This window comes from Myotis daubentonii, chromosome 3, assembly GCF_963259705.1.
Source record: "Myotis daubentonii chromosome 3, mMyoDau2.1, whole genome shotgun sequence".
NCBI lineage: Eukaryota > Metazoa > Chordata > Mammalia > Chiroptera > Vespertilionidae > Myotis > Myotis daubentonii.
The window spans coordinates 164,545,023-164,561,330 of NC_081842.1; the positions used below are offsets into that span (position 1 = coordinate 164,545,023).

The 16,308-nt window shown below is 36.7% G+C and overlaps 1 protein-coding gene across 1 annotated transcript in view; it reads right to left on the bottom strand.

The window, feature by feature from the left end:
- MSH4 (mutS homolog 4) overlaps positions 1-16,308 on the bottom strand; it is a 77,657-nt gene that overhangs the window by 47,257 nt on the left and 14,092 nt on the right. Inside the window, exons 4-8 of the mRNA XM_059691676.1 lie at positions 14,569-14,679; positions 11,480-11,595; positions 9,871-10,044; positions 6,924-7,096; positions 3,796-3,863 (exon numbers count right to left, since the gene is read on the bottom strand). Coding sequence (XP_059547659.1) covers positions 3,796-3,863; positions 6,924-7,096; positions 9,871-10,044; positions 11,480-11,595; positions 14,569-14,679 — 642 coding nt within the window. The remainder of the gene's footprint in view (positions 1-3,795; positions 3,864-6,923; positions 7,097-9,870; positions 10,045-11,479; positions 11,596-14,568; positions 14,680-16,308) is intronic.

The following is a 16,308-nucleotide window of genomic DNA, read 5'->3' on the forward strand; positions in this document are numbered from 1 at the left end:
GATTGTAAATCTAAATATTAAAAAAAAGCAATAAACATCAGGAATATAACAAAGAAGAATATCTTCATTTCCTGTTTGTTCGAATCAGTTTTTATAAATTTCATAATTAATGACTTGGCATCCATTCATCACAAGGCCTAACAATGGCCAAAGTTGTTCACATCTCCCCTATGGTCGTGGCTCTTATGGATGCACAAAAATCATATTATAAGCCCTTCAACCACAAACTCCAACATTTGTGTTTTGCATCCTACCCAATAGGGGATGTTTCCACCTAACAACTTCCCATTATAATAAAGATTTTTGCAATGTTTTCCCCTCACTCCTTTTGACTCATGACCAACCCTAATACTTTCCCATGTGATCTTGTGTGGTATGCTCCCTCTTCTCAGGAATACTAAGTAATAAAAATCTTCTTTTAATGACAGCCTCACCATATCATCACTCAGTCACCTCCATAAATTAAAATCCAATGGGTGCAATCAAAACATTGGGTTAGATAAAAATTTCTTAAGCAGGATACAATAAACACTAACTACAAAGGAAAAAAACACAAACTAGACTACATTTAAATTAAGAACTTCTATTCATCAAAAGATACTACTGACACAGGCCTGGTTCTCCAAAAGCCAAGTTTGAGAAACTAGAATTTGAGGCAAATAATGTATTTGAAAAGTAATTTCAGTAAGCAGAAGTAAGAAGGGAAGGGGAGGACAGCACAAGAGGATGCCTTGACGATCTGGTTACTGCTGCATGGTACTATGGCTCAGACCTGTCAAAGATGGTATAAGGTAAGCTTTGGAAGCTATCTCCACAGGTAAGAAAAGTGGAATATTTATTCATCTACTCCTGTTCAGTATTGGTTATGACCTATTGCCAGAGCAAACTCTATTCTCTCCTGCAGCCAGAGAAAGTCCTCAGGCAGTAAGTTTCAGCTACTTGCATAAGAGGCCTTCCTTGTACAAAAGTGAATGCCAAGGGGATGTGGGTAGTACACCAACAGCATCTATACCACAATATTGAGTGGGAAAAGCAAACCAAAAAGTGGGAAAAGATATCTGCAACAAAGAACCAATAAAGGGCTCATATCTAAAATATAAAAAGAAATTCTACAAGTCACAAAAGAAGATAATGAAGAAGAGGAAAATGAGCAAGAGACTTGAACAAGACTTTCACAAAAGTATTCAAGTTGTATATATATGAAAGGGTGTTCATCTTCAGTAATAGGAAAATGTAAATTAAAATCACAATAAAATACCATTATTTACCAATCACAATGCCTAAGATTTTTAAACTGACAATATCACATTTTGATAAAGAACAATGAGAATTCTAATACACTGCTGAGAATATAATTTGTGCAATGATTGTGAAAAACATTTTGGCAAATATTTTGCCATTATTTCCTGAAGTTGAAGATATACATCCTCCAGAACCCCAAAATTCCACTCCTAACTATGAACCCAATAAGTGTGTAAACAATTGTATTAAGAAACAGGTACATATTGTTTACCAGCATTATTTCTAATTGCCAAAAGCTGTCAACAAGTCAAACAACAGTGAAAGGAGTAATGGCATATTCATACAATGAAATATTATTTCACAATAGAAATAAATGAGCTATACCTACATGCAACATGATTAAATCTCACAAACATAATATTGACTAAAAGAATCCAGATATAAAAAATAAAAATTGGGTTATTATACTAGTATATAAAGTTTTAAAATAGGCAAAATTAAATTATAAAGAAAATTTGGGGGATTTTTGAAAGAGGTAGAAAATAAGATGAGAAGGAGCAAGAAGGGGCATTTTTGAAGTAATGGCAGTATCTATCTCTTTACCTGAGTATTCATTACATGGATATTCACTTTGTGATAAATCAGTGAGCACTGAATTTTGTTTTGTGCAGTTTTCTTTGTGTACAGTGCAAGAAAATGCTGATACTCTGACTACTGCTATAGTTGTAAGTACTCAAGCAACCTTTCTTCCTGACCCAGGACTCTCATATCTTCTGTCAGCATCTATGAAATTGTGTTAGGCTAACTTGTTAGTTTGCAAATATGGTAAAATATCAGATGTCTAATAGTTCTTGATATACTATGCTGTAATTGCCTTTTTTTTTAATATATTTTATTGATTTTTCACAGAGAGGAAGGGAGAGAGACAGAGAGCTAGAAACATCGACGGGAGAGAAACATCGATCAGCCGCCTCCTGCACATTTCCCACTGGGGATGTGCCCGCAACCCAGGCACATGCCCCTGACCGGAACCGAACCCGGGACCCTCCAGTCCGCAGGCCGACGCTCTATCCACTGAGCCAAACCGGTTCTGGCAATTGCCTTTTTTTTTTAACCTAAGTCTCACACTGGATCATTAATTCCTTTGGTGTAGAAACTTACTTCTTAGAGTATCCCTAGCACTTATCACAATGTTTGGTAAAATAAAATCACTTGTTGAATTAACGTAAAAAGGAACCATACACTACAAATATTCATATATGGCAGTCTGAAATCAATTGAGAAAATTAAGTTATTCAAAATGAAGCAAAGAAACTTAGATAAAACTTGAAATTGTTGGTTTAATATTGACATTTTCAAATATTAAAGAATTTTAGATGTCTGTAATGAAAAACACAAAACCTTCTAATACATTAAATAGTATGGTCAGCCCTAGCTGGTTTAGCTCAGTGGATAGAGTGTCAGCCTGAAGACTGAAAGGTCCCAGGTTTGATTCCGGCCAAGGACACATGCCTGGGTTGTGGGCTCGAACCCAGTAGGGGGAGTGCAGGAGGCAGCCGATCAATGATTCTCTCTCATCATTGATGTTTCTTTCTCACTCTCCTTCTCCCTTTCTCTCTGAAATCAATAAAGAAATATGACCGTATCCTGGCCCTGGCTGGTTTGGTTCAATGGATAGAGCGTCAGCCTGTGGACTGAAGGGTCCCAGGTTCGATTCCGGTCAAGGGCACATGCCCGGGGTTGAGGGCTCGGTCCCCAGGAGGCAGGCGATCAGTGATTCTCTCTCATCATTGATGTTGCTATCTCTCTCCCTCTTCCTTCCTCTCTGAAATCAATAAAAATAAATTTTTTAAAAAAGAAAAAAATAAATAAATAGAATAAAATAGTATGGTCAGAAACATTTTATAGAAAGAAAAGACATTTAGGCCCTAGCCGGTTTGGCTCAGGGGATAGACTGTCAGCCTGCAGACTGAAGGGTCCCAGGTTCTATTCTAGTCAAGGGCACATGGCGGGAGTTGTGGGCTCAATCCCAGTGGGGGGCATGCAGGAGGCAGCCAATCAATGATTCTTTCTCATCTTTGATGCTTTTTCTCTCTCCCTCTTCCTTCCTCTCTGAAATCAATAAAAATATATAGAAATAAAGGAAGGAAGGAAGGGAGGGAGGGAGGGAGGGAGGGAGGGAGGGAGGGAGGGAGGGAGGGAGGGAGGGAGGGAGGAAGGAAGAAAGAAAACATTTGGGTTAATTCAAATAACAAATTTTAAGCATTATTCTTCTCACTAAATACTTATGATCAAAAAACGGCATTTTCTAAAATCAATATCCTTACGGGGAAATACAATAACTCATCTTAAGCAATTCCATACTGGAGATTTTCAGAGGACATTTAGTTTAGTCAGAAGTTTTTGCTTTTAAAGGCCTTAAAAAACTTTGATATTAATAATGAAGCACTTTTCCAAAATATTTTAATAATGTCCAATTGTTACATTACATTAAGACAAGTTTTATCACAATGAATAATAATAATGTAACCTATAATGTATATATAAACATACCGTGTCTTGCTTTGGAATTTGGACTAAAACAGAAAGAAGCTGCTCTGTATCAAGAAATCTTGCTATAACTAAAACAAACAGAAACAAAAAAATAATGAGCATTTGAACTTTTTAAAATATAGACTATGTATCCTCAAATAATAAACTAGAACCATTCTACCTACAAATATTACTTGTTTTAGGTGTCTTTATCTATCTTACATGTGCCAGGAATAAAATAATACTCAATTCTTAATTTGGATTACTCACAATCTGTCTTCCAAATTTGACACTGTTAATCACCCCTCATTCTTGAAACTCTACTTCTCTAACTTTTAGATGTTGCTTCTCATAATTTTCTTCCCACCTTTCTGATCTCTAACTTTTCTTTCTGATACTTAAAAAGATTAGTTTAAAAGCATAGTTAGACCACTAATCATGTAATCTTCCAGAAGTTACCTAACTTCCATCTTTTATTTTTTTTAATATATTTTACTGATTTTTTACAGAGAGGAAGGGAGAGGGATAGAGAGTTAGAAACATCGATGAGAGAGAAACATCCATCAGCTGCCTCCTGCACACCCCCTACTGGGGATGTGCCGGCAACCAAAGAACATGCCCTTGACTGGAATCGAACTTGAGACCCTTGAGTCTGCAGGCTGACACTCTATCCACTGGGCGAAACCAGTTAGGGCCTAACTTCCATCTTTTAAATGTGGATAATGACATCTACCTCCTTAGGGTTGCCGTGAGGATTAAGTGAGATAATGTGTATAAAGTATCCTGAACATATCACAGCTCAAAACTGTTTTTATTCTTCTCAACTCATTTTCCAGTTTAAAGTACAGTGGGGCCTTGACTTACGAGTTTAATTCGTTCAGTGACGGAGCTCGTAACTCAAATTACTCGTATGTCAAATCACTGTGACGTTCATTGTGCCAACTAGCAGTGGGGTATCTGAAGCTGGCTCGTAACCCGAATTTTAGCTTGCAACTCAAAGCAAAAATCGGCCGAGAGACGGCTCGTATCTCGAAAAACTCGTTAGTCGGGACACTCGTAAGTCAAGGCCCCACTGTATTCTATAAAAATAAATGTATAGGTAATTATAATCTATCTCTTTTTAGTAAAAGGCGAAAGATTTATACGATCTGAAGAGAAACCAGAGTATTAATCTATCTCTTTTTAATATCCCCAGGTTGTTGTTTCTATCTCTCTATCACTCTCCCTTCCTCTTTCTCTAAAAAAAAAAAAAAATCAATAAAAACATATCTAAAAAAAACACCTTTTTATGTCACTTGCTTCCTGTTCAAATCACTAAGTCTTCTGATAATTTTCAGTGTGCCTATTTCTAGCACTGTGCCCTTTTCTAATTTACCACTTCTATTGTAAATTAATTATGTTTGAACTGTTTTTAAAAATTAGAGTAAATAGGCTCAGTATACTACTTATAATACTCTTATACTGTTCAATTATGACATTTTACATGTGATTCCACTAGACTCTTAAAGTCCTTAGATTAGCGTTTCTCTTTTTCAGTCTCTTCCTTCTTCCTTTCCCCAAATCTATCACAACAACCAGAATAATGTTTCTAAAATAAAGGTTTGCTTGTATTACTCTCTCAGTTTAGAACTGTCAGGTCCCTATGTCCTGCATGATAAAATCCCAATGTCTTAGTATTATATAAAGTCCTTCATAAGCTAGCCCCAGCACTCATTTCCTGCTATTCCCCAATGCTTCAAGTCATAAATAAGTACTGGCCATATCTTAAATACAGCAAGCTCTTTTATATCAATGTAAGTATAACTCTACCTTACCCAACTTCCCCAAAAAACAAGTGTACTTTAAAAAGTAATGAGTATTTAAAATCACAGCCAATAGGACTCATACCAGATCTTTATCCCTGCTACCACATCTAAACATATTTTCTGTTACCCCATGTGCATTAACAAACCTTGCATAGGCATGCTCCCTTTGTCTTGAATATCATTTCTAGGATTCTCCTGTTGTCAGTCTTACTCATTTCCTCAAGATAAGCTGAAATATTGTCTTTGTGAATCCCATATGGATTCTGTCATTATCCCAGTTTCTTCCTCTGTGTTCCCATAAAATACTCAATTATGGGTGCATTTACCACACTGCATCACATATTTGGAGGTCTGCTTCCCTAACATGAATTTAAGATCCTTGTGAACAGAAACTTATAACTTGCTCTTCCTTTTTATCCCTAATACCTATAAAATACCTACAATAAAGTAATACTGGGTCTTTTAAAGTAAGTTTCAGATTCTCGTATTTTAATAAACTATAAAAATTACTCTCCCACCCTGCTCTATGTTCATATTCCCCTACTTTTTACATGTTACAATAAATTATAAACTGTCACAATACAGGAAACATAGAAATGGTTGGAGATTGACTAACATTACATGATTAAATGACTTGAATATTCCTGGCACTTATGTATTACACGGAATGCCAGGTATAGATAGGCCAACAAGATGTTGCTGTGAACAAGAAAAGGGTTATCAGTTAAAAACGGCTTCTTTGTACCTTTCCCAAGTTTTACTAAATACACTGGAATATATAGAAAAAGTGAATATATTCAACAACATTGGACGTGCACAGTCACAGACAATATAATGCCAGAATTTTTAAGGAACTGTAAAATTAAAATGTATTTGGAATTGGAATGAGGAAAAATTGTTCAGGCTGTAAATGCCTTCCAGATTTTCATGTGCCAATTGTTTACACTACCAGTACACCAGGAGGGTGGTTGGAAAATGGGGTATGAAAGACAGACCAAGTTCCTAGAAACCAGGAACTGAACTAGGAACAAAGCATACAAAATGTCCTTCCACCAATTTTTTAAGAACATTGCACTGCCATGCCGGTGAACAAACAGCCAGGTGCCATGGGCAATTCTCTTACCTCATGTTATGGGTTAGATTGTGTCCCTTCAATAAGATATTTTAAAGTCCTAAATCCCCATATCTGTGAATGTGACCTTATTTGGAAATTAAATCTTTGCAGGTGTAATTAAGTTAAGATAAAGTCGTTAGTGTGGGCCTTAAACTGACTGGTGTCCTTATAAGAAGACAATGTATCTTTCTAATAATTTCTATTTATAAACTTAGAGGATATTCATTTACCTGACTGAAGTCCAAAGAAGAGTTCCTCATCTTGAAGTAGTTCTTGAACACAATCTAACCTCATGTTAATGGTTTCAATATCAACTAGAGGTTCTAAGATATTAGATCGAAGTCTTCTACTCCCTCCAGGAGTCTTAGTGTAATTTAGAACACCAAAGAGAGTGTGATTATTCCTTTGAAAACACAAGTTGGAAAATTTTCATTAAGTATACAAAAGACAAATATAAGAAAATTGCAATTTAAATTTGTAACTAAATAATCCTATAATCTATAGGAGTGAATCTCAAATGTTAACATGCATACAAATCACGTGTATATTCTGATTCAGGACAGGCATGAGACCTAAGAATACGCTCCCTACATTTTGAATACGCTCCCAAGTATGCTGTCAGTCAATGAACCATATGTTGATTAATAAGGACCTACAATATCTTCTTACATTTAACAATTTTTTCATAGATCATTTACCATATTCAGACTAATATAAAATGTTCTAATCCAGCCCTAGCCAGTTTGGCTCAGTGGATAGAGCATCAGCCTGCAGACTGAAGGGTCCCAGGTTCTATTCCAATCAAGGACATGCCCAGGTTGCCTGGGTTGCTCAATCTACATTAGGGGGTGTGCAGGAATCAGCTGATCAATGATTCTCTCTCATCACTGATGTTTCTATTTCTTTCTCCTTCTCCCTTCCTCTCTGAAATCAATAAAAAGATATGTTAAAAAATAAAAAAAAGTTCTAATCCGGCGGTTCTCAACCTGTGGGTCGCGACCCCTTTGGCGGTCAAACGACCCTTTCACAGGGGTCGCCTAAGACCATCCTGCATATCAGTTATTTACATTAGTATTCATAACAATAGCAACAGTACAGTTATGAAGTACCAATGAAAATAATTTTATGGCCGAAACCGGTTTGGCTCAGTGGATAGAGCGTCGGCTTGCGGACTAAAAGGTCCCAGGTTCGATTCCGGTCAAGGGCATGTACCTGGGTTGCGGGCACATCCCCAGTAGGAGATGTGCAGGAGGCAGCTGATCGATGTTTCTAACTCTCTATCTCTCTCCCTTCCTCCCTGTAAAAAATCAATAAAATATATAAAAAAAGAAAAAAAAAAGAAAGAAAATAATTTTATGGTTGGGTCACAACATGAGGAATTGTATTTAAAGGGCCAGAAGGTTGAGAACCACTGTTCTAATCTATGACATTCCATTAGTAATAGCAAGATATCAATAATAACCCTATATAATAAAAGGCTAATATGCAAATTATCTCCTCCACCAGGAGTTCCACCCGGAGTCCAACCAGGGGGTGAGGCCAGCCCGCCAACCACCCACGTCCCCTCCCCTCTGGCTGGCCCCGGTTGATCGGCCCCAATCGGGGCAGGCAGGCTGGACCCCACCCACGTGTGAATCCATGCACCAGGCTTCTCTAGTTGATATAATAAGGATATATTTTTTTCTGGGATGAAAAACAAATAATACTAATTCATCCTTAGGTGGGGAAAATATTTTACATTAATAAAATGAGTATTTAATATAATCACTTCATTCTAACTTAAGAAGTTAGAGAAAAACAAATGAAAGAGAGAGAAAAAATTCAGGTACAGAAACTGTTAAAAACAAACAAACAAAAAAACACAGATTTGCATCCTCCCACCACCACATCAAAATTACAACTAACCATAATTCAGAACATCCTGAAATAAAGCAGAATGGAAGTCCCACAACTAAGGATATAAAGAAGAAGCCACTTGAGACTAGTAAGAGGGGTGGAGACGCAGACCAGGCTAGTCCCAAACCCATGTTTGGTGAATAATGGAAGGGATCTCAGCTGCAGAGATCCCCCCTGAGGAGCGAGGGGTCCCAGCCCCACACCAGGCCCCAGAGACCAGGATTCCAGAGCCAGGAAGAGAAGTTTCCATTACTGTAAAAACTAGCAGGGCCCGGACCTGCGTGGCTCAGTGGCTGAGCATCATCCTATGAAACAGGAGGTCAGATCCACAGTGTGGGACATGCAGGAGGCAGCTAATCAATGATTCTCTCTCATCCATTGATGTTTCTATCTCTCTCTCTCTTTTCCTTCCTCTCTAAAATCAATTAAAGTATTTTTTTTAAAAAAAAAAAAAAAGCAAAAACTAGAGGGGATTGTAGCTGAGTGAGATGAAAAGATGTTGGAGTTCCAAGAGGCAGTTCCTCCTAAATGGCCCATGCATGGACTTACTCAGACTCGCTCCCTCTGGGCTCCAGTGCCAGAGCAACAGCTGAAAAGGTACCAGGGACATGCGGACAGAAAAGGAATTGTCTGGCATCAGAGCAAGAGCTCAAAGGGCAGAGAAGTTCTGGCAGAGACCACTGTTCCTTTTCTGAGATACAATGACCCCTCCACAAAGTCAGCAGGCAGGCACCGTATCTGAGTTTCCATCAACCTGGCTTGCACTATTCTCCCTATGCTGGGATTCCCTGAGATCTTGCCCCACCCAACTTGGGGGCCCACCCAGGCTGTTTCCAGCGACTTTTCCATACGAATGACTTGTCTAGACTCGTGCTTCAGACTTTTCTAAAACCTCTTAAAATAGCAGCATTTGGCCTCAGTGTGCCCCATACCTCTCGTTAAGTCGCCCCAGGCCTGGCACTAGCAGTAGCCAGCCAGCCTTGGTTTGTAGCTTGGCCTCTCCTGGGCAGCTCCAAGCCCAGCACAAGTAACAGGCATCTGCAGATCACTTTGTAGCTTATGTCAGATGGCCCCAGGAGCCCTGGGCAGCACACAGGCAGTGGCTTATGCCATTTCCGCAAGTATCTTTTAAAAATCTGATTTTGGTGAAACATCTGAACAGTTGAGCAACAATGCAATTATTCTCCATTAACCAATTTTTTAAAATATAAACTATACATAAAAAATATGACATAGTAAAATATGCTGATACATTTTATATAAAAAAATGGGTGATCTTACCTAGAGTCTTGAATATTAACTAGTAATTCAAGATTTTGGGCTGATGATGAATCTATCATGGCTGTCTGTTCACTACCTTGGAAACAAATCTTCAGCGATTTTGGTGCATAAACTGAATTTTGAATAAATTCAACATATTTTAATAAAGCTGCCACAGCTGCAAGGCAGTAATACCTGTAAGGTGACCCATGATACATCATTATAAATCTGTAGAACAGCGGTTCTCAACCTGTGGGTCGCAACCCCTTTGGGGGTCAAACGACCCTTTCATAGGGGTTGCCTAAGACCATCGGAAAACACATATATAATTACATATCGTTTTTGTGATTAATCACTATGCTTTAATTATGTTCAATTTGTAACAATGAAAATACATCCTGCATATCAGATATTTACATTATGATTCATAACAGTAGCAAAATTACAGTTATGAAGTAGCAACGAAAATAATTTTATGGTTGGGGGTCACCACAACATGAGGAACTGTATTAAAGGGTCTCGGCATTAGGAAGGTTGAGAACCACTGCTTTAGAATTTTAAAAAATTGCTCTAAGTGAAACATGTATTGCAACTTAATACTAGAAAAATTATAAATACTTGCATAGCACTGCTCAAATTTAAAGTAAAAAAAAGTACACTAAGTGTTCTTGATTTTTTAAAAAACAATGTAAATTACCTCTAAATCATAAACCATGATAAAAATGAACAATTTTCTGAAGTCTGACACTCAAGGGATATTAAATGCGAATAAAATCACATTAGAAGTCAACATTCAATGATAATTTCTGTCAATTTTTTATGTGCCATTATAAGTATTCAAATAATATTGAAAGAGTCTGAGCTTCGAAGGTAAAGTCAGGAGGTCCCAACATATAGGAAAGTACATTATGATCTCAGTGCAAGTAGTCATTATGATTAACTGAGTAAACAAGTGGTCACAGTATCTATTTAGCATGCTTTAAGAAATATCCTTTCCAAAAATATCATTCCCTGTCTCGTGCTGAATCTTTTAGGAGTAAAGTTATGAAGTAACAGGAACACAGCTTTAATCACATTTCTAGTTTACTAAATAGCTATTGAGCTTTTCACTCCAAAATAAAGTAAGCAGCAACCATTAGGGCAATAGATTATGACTAATTTGGAGAAATTATATATAAATTAAGTTAGCAAGATATGCCTTGTGTATAAATTTTAGTTAACTATTTTACTATTTTAATAACTACTCAATAGTATTATAAGCCAGGCACTTTTTGCCCTGGCCAGTGTGGTTAAGTTGGTGCATGCACTGTCCCATGCACCAAAAAGTTGCCAGTTTAATTCCTGGTCAGGGCACATGCCTAGGTTACAGGCTCAATCGCTGGTAGGGGGCATGCAGGAGGCAACCAATAGGTGTTGCACTCCCATATTGATGTGTTTTTCTCTCTCCCCTTCTCCCTTCCTCTCTCTCCAAAAATCAATCAATAAATAAATAATTTTTAAAATATTTTTAAAAATAAGCCAGGCACTTTTCCAGGTAATAGGAATATAGCAGAAAACAAAACAGACAAAAGACCTTGTCCTTGTGGAACTTACACTAAACATTTATGACTGTCCTTAAGTCATAACTTACTTGGACTGAACCTCCATCAGGACAGTGCTGAATTCTGCGATGCATAACTGTTCAATGTACTCTAATCCTTTTGTTTCATTGAAGTATTTCCTTTGGACTGTAGTGAAATTTACATTCTAAAAATAAATTTTAATTTCAAAATAAAGTTTAAGTTTCATGCACTTACCCAAAACTGGTTTCTTAAACAAATGTGTGTGTATATAGCTTAAATATTATATAAAGTTTATTTTTATGTTTTCTAGAATTAAAGTTTTCTTATTTATAAAAAAAGAATGATTATTTGTCTTGAGTGAATTATAATATAGCCTGTAGTTCTTATTAGAGCATGCTCACGTGAAATTTAACTGAATATGTTAGGAAACATAATAAAAAATAAACATAAGAATATCCTTCTTCTAGTAATTTTATTCTACAGCAACATCATCACACAGGCTTACAACCAGCCTGGCATACTCCATCATAATTAAGAGAAGATCTTTATAATGTGCTAGTTGAGGAAAAATGAAAACATCTGTTGCATCTACCAAATCTATGAAGTGATATCCTTATGAGGTGAATTTAATTTATTTAAAATAAAGAAAAGTTAATAATGGAATTTTAAAAAAGAGAAAAACAGCATGAAGTTATGGAGCAAAAGGTATATACTACTTTGAATAAAAATAGGTAAGAAAGGTAATTTAACACTGGATTGTTTAAAAGCTGTAAAATTGAAAAAAGTCATAAACAGATAATTTGTTATGTGCCAAGAATGTTTCAACAGTTGTCATTTAATCTGCACAATAACCCTATGACATAAGTCTTATTAACTACAATTTCCATGTAAGTAAAATTCTGAAAAGTCAAGTCACTTTTCACGTATCATACAGTTGATATGTGTCAGAGCTAAAACTTGAATTTAGAATCTTTAACTTACAAAGTTTATGTTCCTTCCACTTCATATTGCTTCTGATTTAATGAAGGTCTACTTATAGTAAGTGTGGTAATAATGATAATACTGATTTTTCCATCTACTTGTAATACTTTTAGCCCAAATACTTCCATGGCTTGCTACCTCACTCCATTCAGGACCAAATGTAACCCTCTTGATAAAGTCATTTATGATTTCCCTACATAAAAATCAGTTCTCTAAGGAGACAGAAATTGTTATTGTCCCTATTTCACTGACTAAAAAAATCAAAGAGTTTAAGTAAGTTAACTTGCATAGTCACTTAAAATCAGCATCGACAGCCAAAACAGTCCAACTCCACTATGCTTAAGCACTATGTTATACCGCCTTACACCTCAAGTGTAGTGAATATATGTTGTTTTTGCCTTTGTGGTCTGACTGTCAATTATAGTACTCTGCCTCACAGCAATTATAGTACTCAGTACCCCACAGCATAAATGAAGCACATGACCAGAAGTTAATCAATTAATAGTGTCTCCAGCCCCAGAAATAGAGATTAGCCTAATGTTTGGGAATGTAAACAAAGCAGAACCAGTCAGGGTCCTTCCTGGAATTCCTATATTGACACTAGAAGAAAGAAGTTCTTTTTTTTTTTTTTTTTAATCAGAGTTGAGTTAATTGAGATGAATTAGCCATCAGCAATCTTCCTCTTAAACCTCATAGAGGTTACCTATCAGCAGTTTAAAAAAAAAAAGCGTGGTGAGATAGCATCTATCCAACTAGTCGGCTTCCATTTACATAAGTCAATAAATTTCTTTTTCACTCAAGCTAGTTTAAGTTGAATTTGTTATTTATAACCAAAAACAGAATGCTTAATCAAAACAAAGTAACGGAAGTTGGAGAGGTTTACTTTAATAAGAGTGATGGAAAGAAGTAGTGAATGAATGAAAGAAGCAACAGATAAAGAGACTTGTCTAATAGAGACAATAGATTTACAAGAGGGAGCATTTCTGGCAGAGAATCAAAGACAGCTGAGCTACATAGGATCCAGAAAAATCTTTTATGACTACAGATTCTGTATATTAAGAAGAATACAGCCCTAACCAGCTTGGCTCAGTGGATGGAGCATCAGCCTGCGGACTGAAGGGTCCCAGGTTCAATTCCAGCCAAGGGCACATGCCTGGGTTGCGGGCTCAATCCCCAGTAGGGGGTGTGCAGGAGGCAGCCGATCGGTGATTCTCTCTCATCATTGATGTTTCTATCTCTCTTTCCTTCTCCCTTCCTCTCTGAAATCAATAAAGAAATGTAAAAAAAAAAAAAAATTTTTTTAAAAAGAAGAAGAAAACAGATTCTGTATATTAAGAACAATAAAGAACTCATTGGACCCTAAATCTCAGCTTTGGCTCCCAAAGTGTCAAAAATAAGTCTACAAACATAACAGAATACAGAGTATTGTGAAAATAATTTGCACTCATCAGTAATTATTCTGACTGCAATGCTGCCTACTTGGTTCAGAGCAACAGCCCCCCTTCCACAAAAAAAGGAAGATTTTCCAGAGGGATAAGATAAATTACATGGTGGAAAGGGCCTTACTGAGGGGAAGTGCACTGGTTGGATAAGGTTCCAGAGCACTTACCTGTTATTGTCCCACAGATGGAGGTTAAAGTAGGAGGCTAATTGTAAGGCAATACATACTACCAAAGCAAGCTGAAACAATTCTGTAATATAGATCAAATTCTTTAAAGGAAAGTACTTGTTGATAGCTGCTACTCCCTAAAGAACAAGAACTTCAATTTCAACTAATCTGCAAGCATAATAACTAGTTTCCAGGAAGCTAGACCTAAGGAAATCCATGCTTTCTCTATGGGTTTGCCTCTTGTATACTCGGAAGAAACCTCCTTATTACCTAAAATATTTTCCCTTTTATTTAAAATAGATCAAGGCTCATTTTTATTATATGTATTAATAGTTCATTAGATTAGAACTTGTATTTAGTACATTCTTCAGGGAACTAAATACAGGGTGGGACAAAAATTGGTTTACAGTAGTTGATATGGAAAATAATACAATAATACAAGAATAAACTCTGTTAAACCTACTTTGGGTCCAGCCTATAAAGTATTGTTCTTTAGAATAATACTACAAAATGAATTTTAAATAAAGTAAGATCTCCAATGTTACCATTGAGAATAAAATCACATACCTTGAAATTTTCTGTGATCAGAGTAAACAACTTAGTTGAATTCCCCACAACACAAGCAGTATTTGACATTATTATTTCCAAAGGTGATAAAATTTTGAGTTTAGTGATCACCTAAAATAATTTGAAAAATCAGTTTCTTAAATGTAAGCTTAGAATTCTCTTAAACAAAAATTTGTCATATTGTTTTAGAGAGAAGTACTTAAAATCATTTCATAGAGATATAAAATTACAACTTTCCAAATTATATATTCAATTAAAATGTATTTCTAATGATTATGTATTAATCATATATCCTATATAATTACAAATATAAAATATTTACATAAACATAGGGTATTTATTCATAATAGTTTGTAACAATTCAAAGCCCAAAAATTAACTTGAATTTATCCAATACATATTCTTAAAATAAGGTTTTTTAAAATAAATTCTTCCAATCAGCATTTTATCCATCTCAATGTAAAACATTCAATAGTGTAACTATGGTGATACAATCAATATGACCTCACCAGTACATCTTAGAAGTTGAAAAGTAAAAAAATCAAAGATGACAACATCTGCTTCATGACTTATGCTTTTCCCAATATACTAGTAAAGGGCATTTTTTAGAAATACTTTAGACATACCAAGTCTTTTGTCAGTTTGATTAACATTCCTATTTTATAAAAACTTATTTCCTATTCTTTTTAAGTTGCATAAAAATGTGAAATACCACCCTAGCCGGTTTGGCTCTGTGATAGAGCATCAGCCTATGGACTGAAGGGTCCCAGGTTCAATTCCAGTCAAGGGTATATACCTCGACTGCAGGCTCCTCCCCAGCTCAGGAGGCAACCAATCAATGTATTTCTCACACATCAGTATTTCTCTCTGTCTCTGCCTCTCTCTCCCACTCTCCCTAAAAATCAATGGAAAAATATCCTAGGGTGAGGATTAAAAAAAAAAAAAGTGAAATACCCAGAGATGAAGGTAGTAGACAGTACTAATATCAGTTAAGTTGTTAGATATATTTAAAAATTTATTATTAGGTAAGAAAAGAAAGCCTACATCCTGGGGCATCATTATGGACTTAGAGTAGGAATAGACTGCCTCTACCTTTTAAGTCACACAAATTCCCATAATAGGCCACTGGCCCAAATTAATGAGTAATAGGAAGTGAAGGCAAGAAGACATATTAAATTATGATTGATCAAAGAGACCAATTTCCCTTAACACTCAAAAATAAAATTCAAATACAGTTCAGTGGAAATAACACTTTGGAGATAGCATTATTATAGACTAGAGGACTAGTGCACGAAATTCGTGCATGGGTAGAGTCCCTAGGTCTAGCTGGTGATCAGGGCCGATCAGGGCCTTCCAGCTGCTGGCTGGGGCCTTCCTTCCCCAGCTGCCGGCCGGGGTCTTCCTTAGTTCCACGCCACTCCCTGGTGGTCAGTGCACATCATAGCGAGTCGCCGAACTCCTGGTCGGTCGAATTCCAGAAAGGACAATTTGCATATTAGCCTTTTATGATATAGGACTAGAGGCCAGGTGCACAAATTTGTGCACGGGTGGGGTCCCTTGGCCTGGCCAGCGATCAGGGCCCATCAGGGCCATCTCACCCAGTCCCAATCGGGGCTGATCAGGGCCGGCCAACCGGGGGTAGGGACCACAGGAGGTTGGCCAAAAGCAGGAGGTTGGCTGTGGGAGTGCACTGACCACCAGGAGGCAGCTCCTGCATTGAGCATCTGCCCCCTGGTGGTC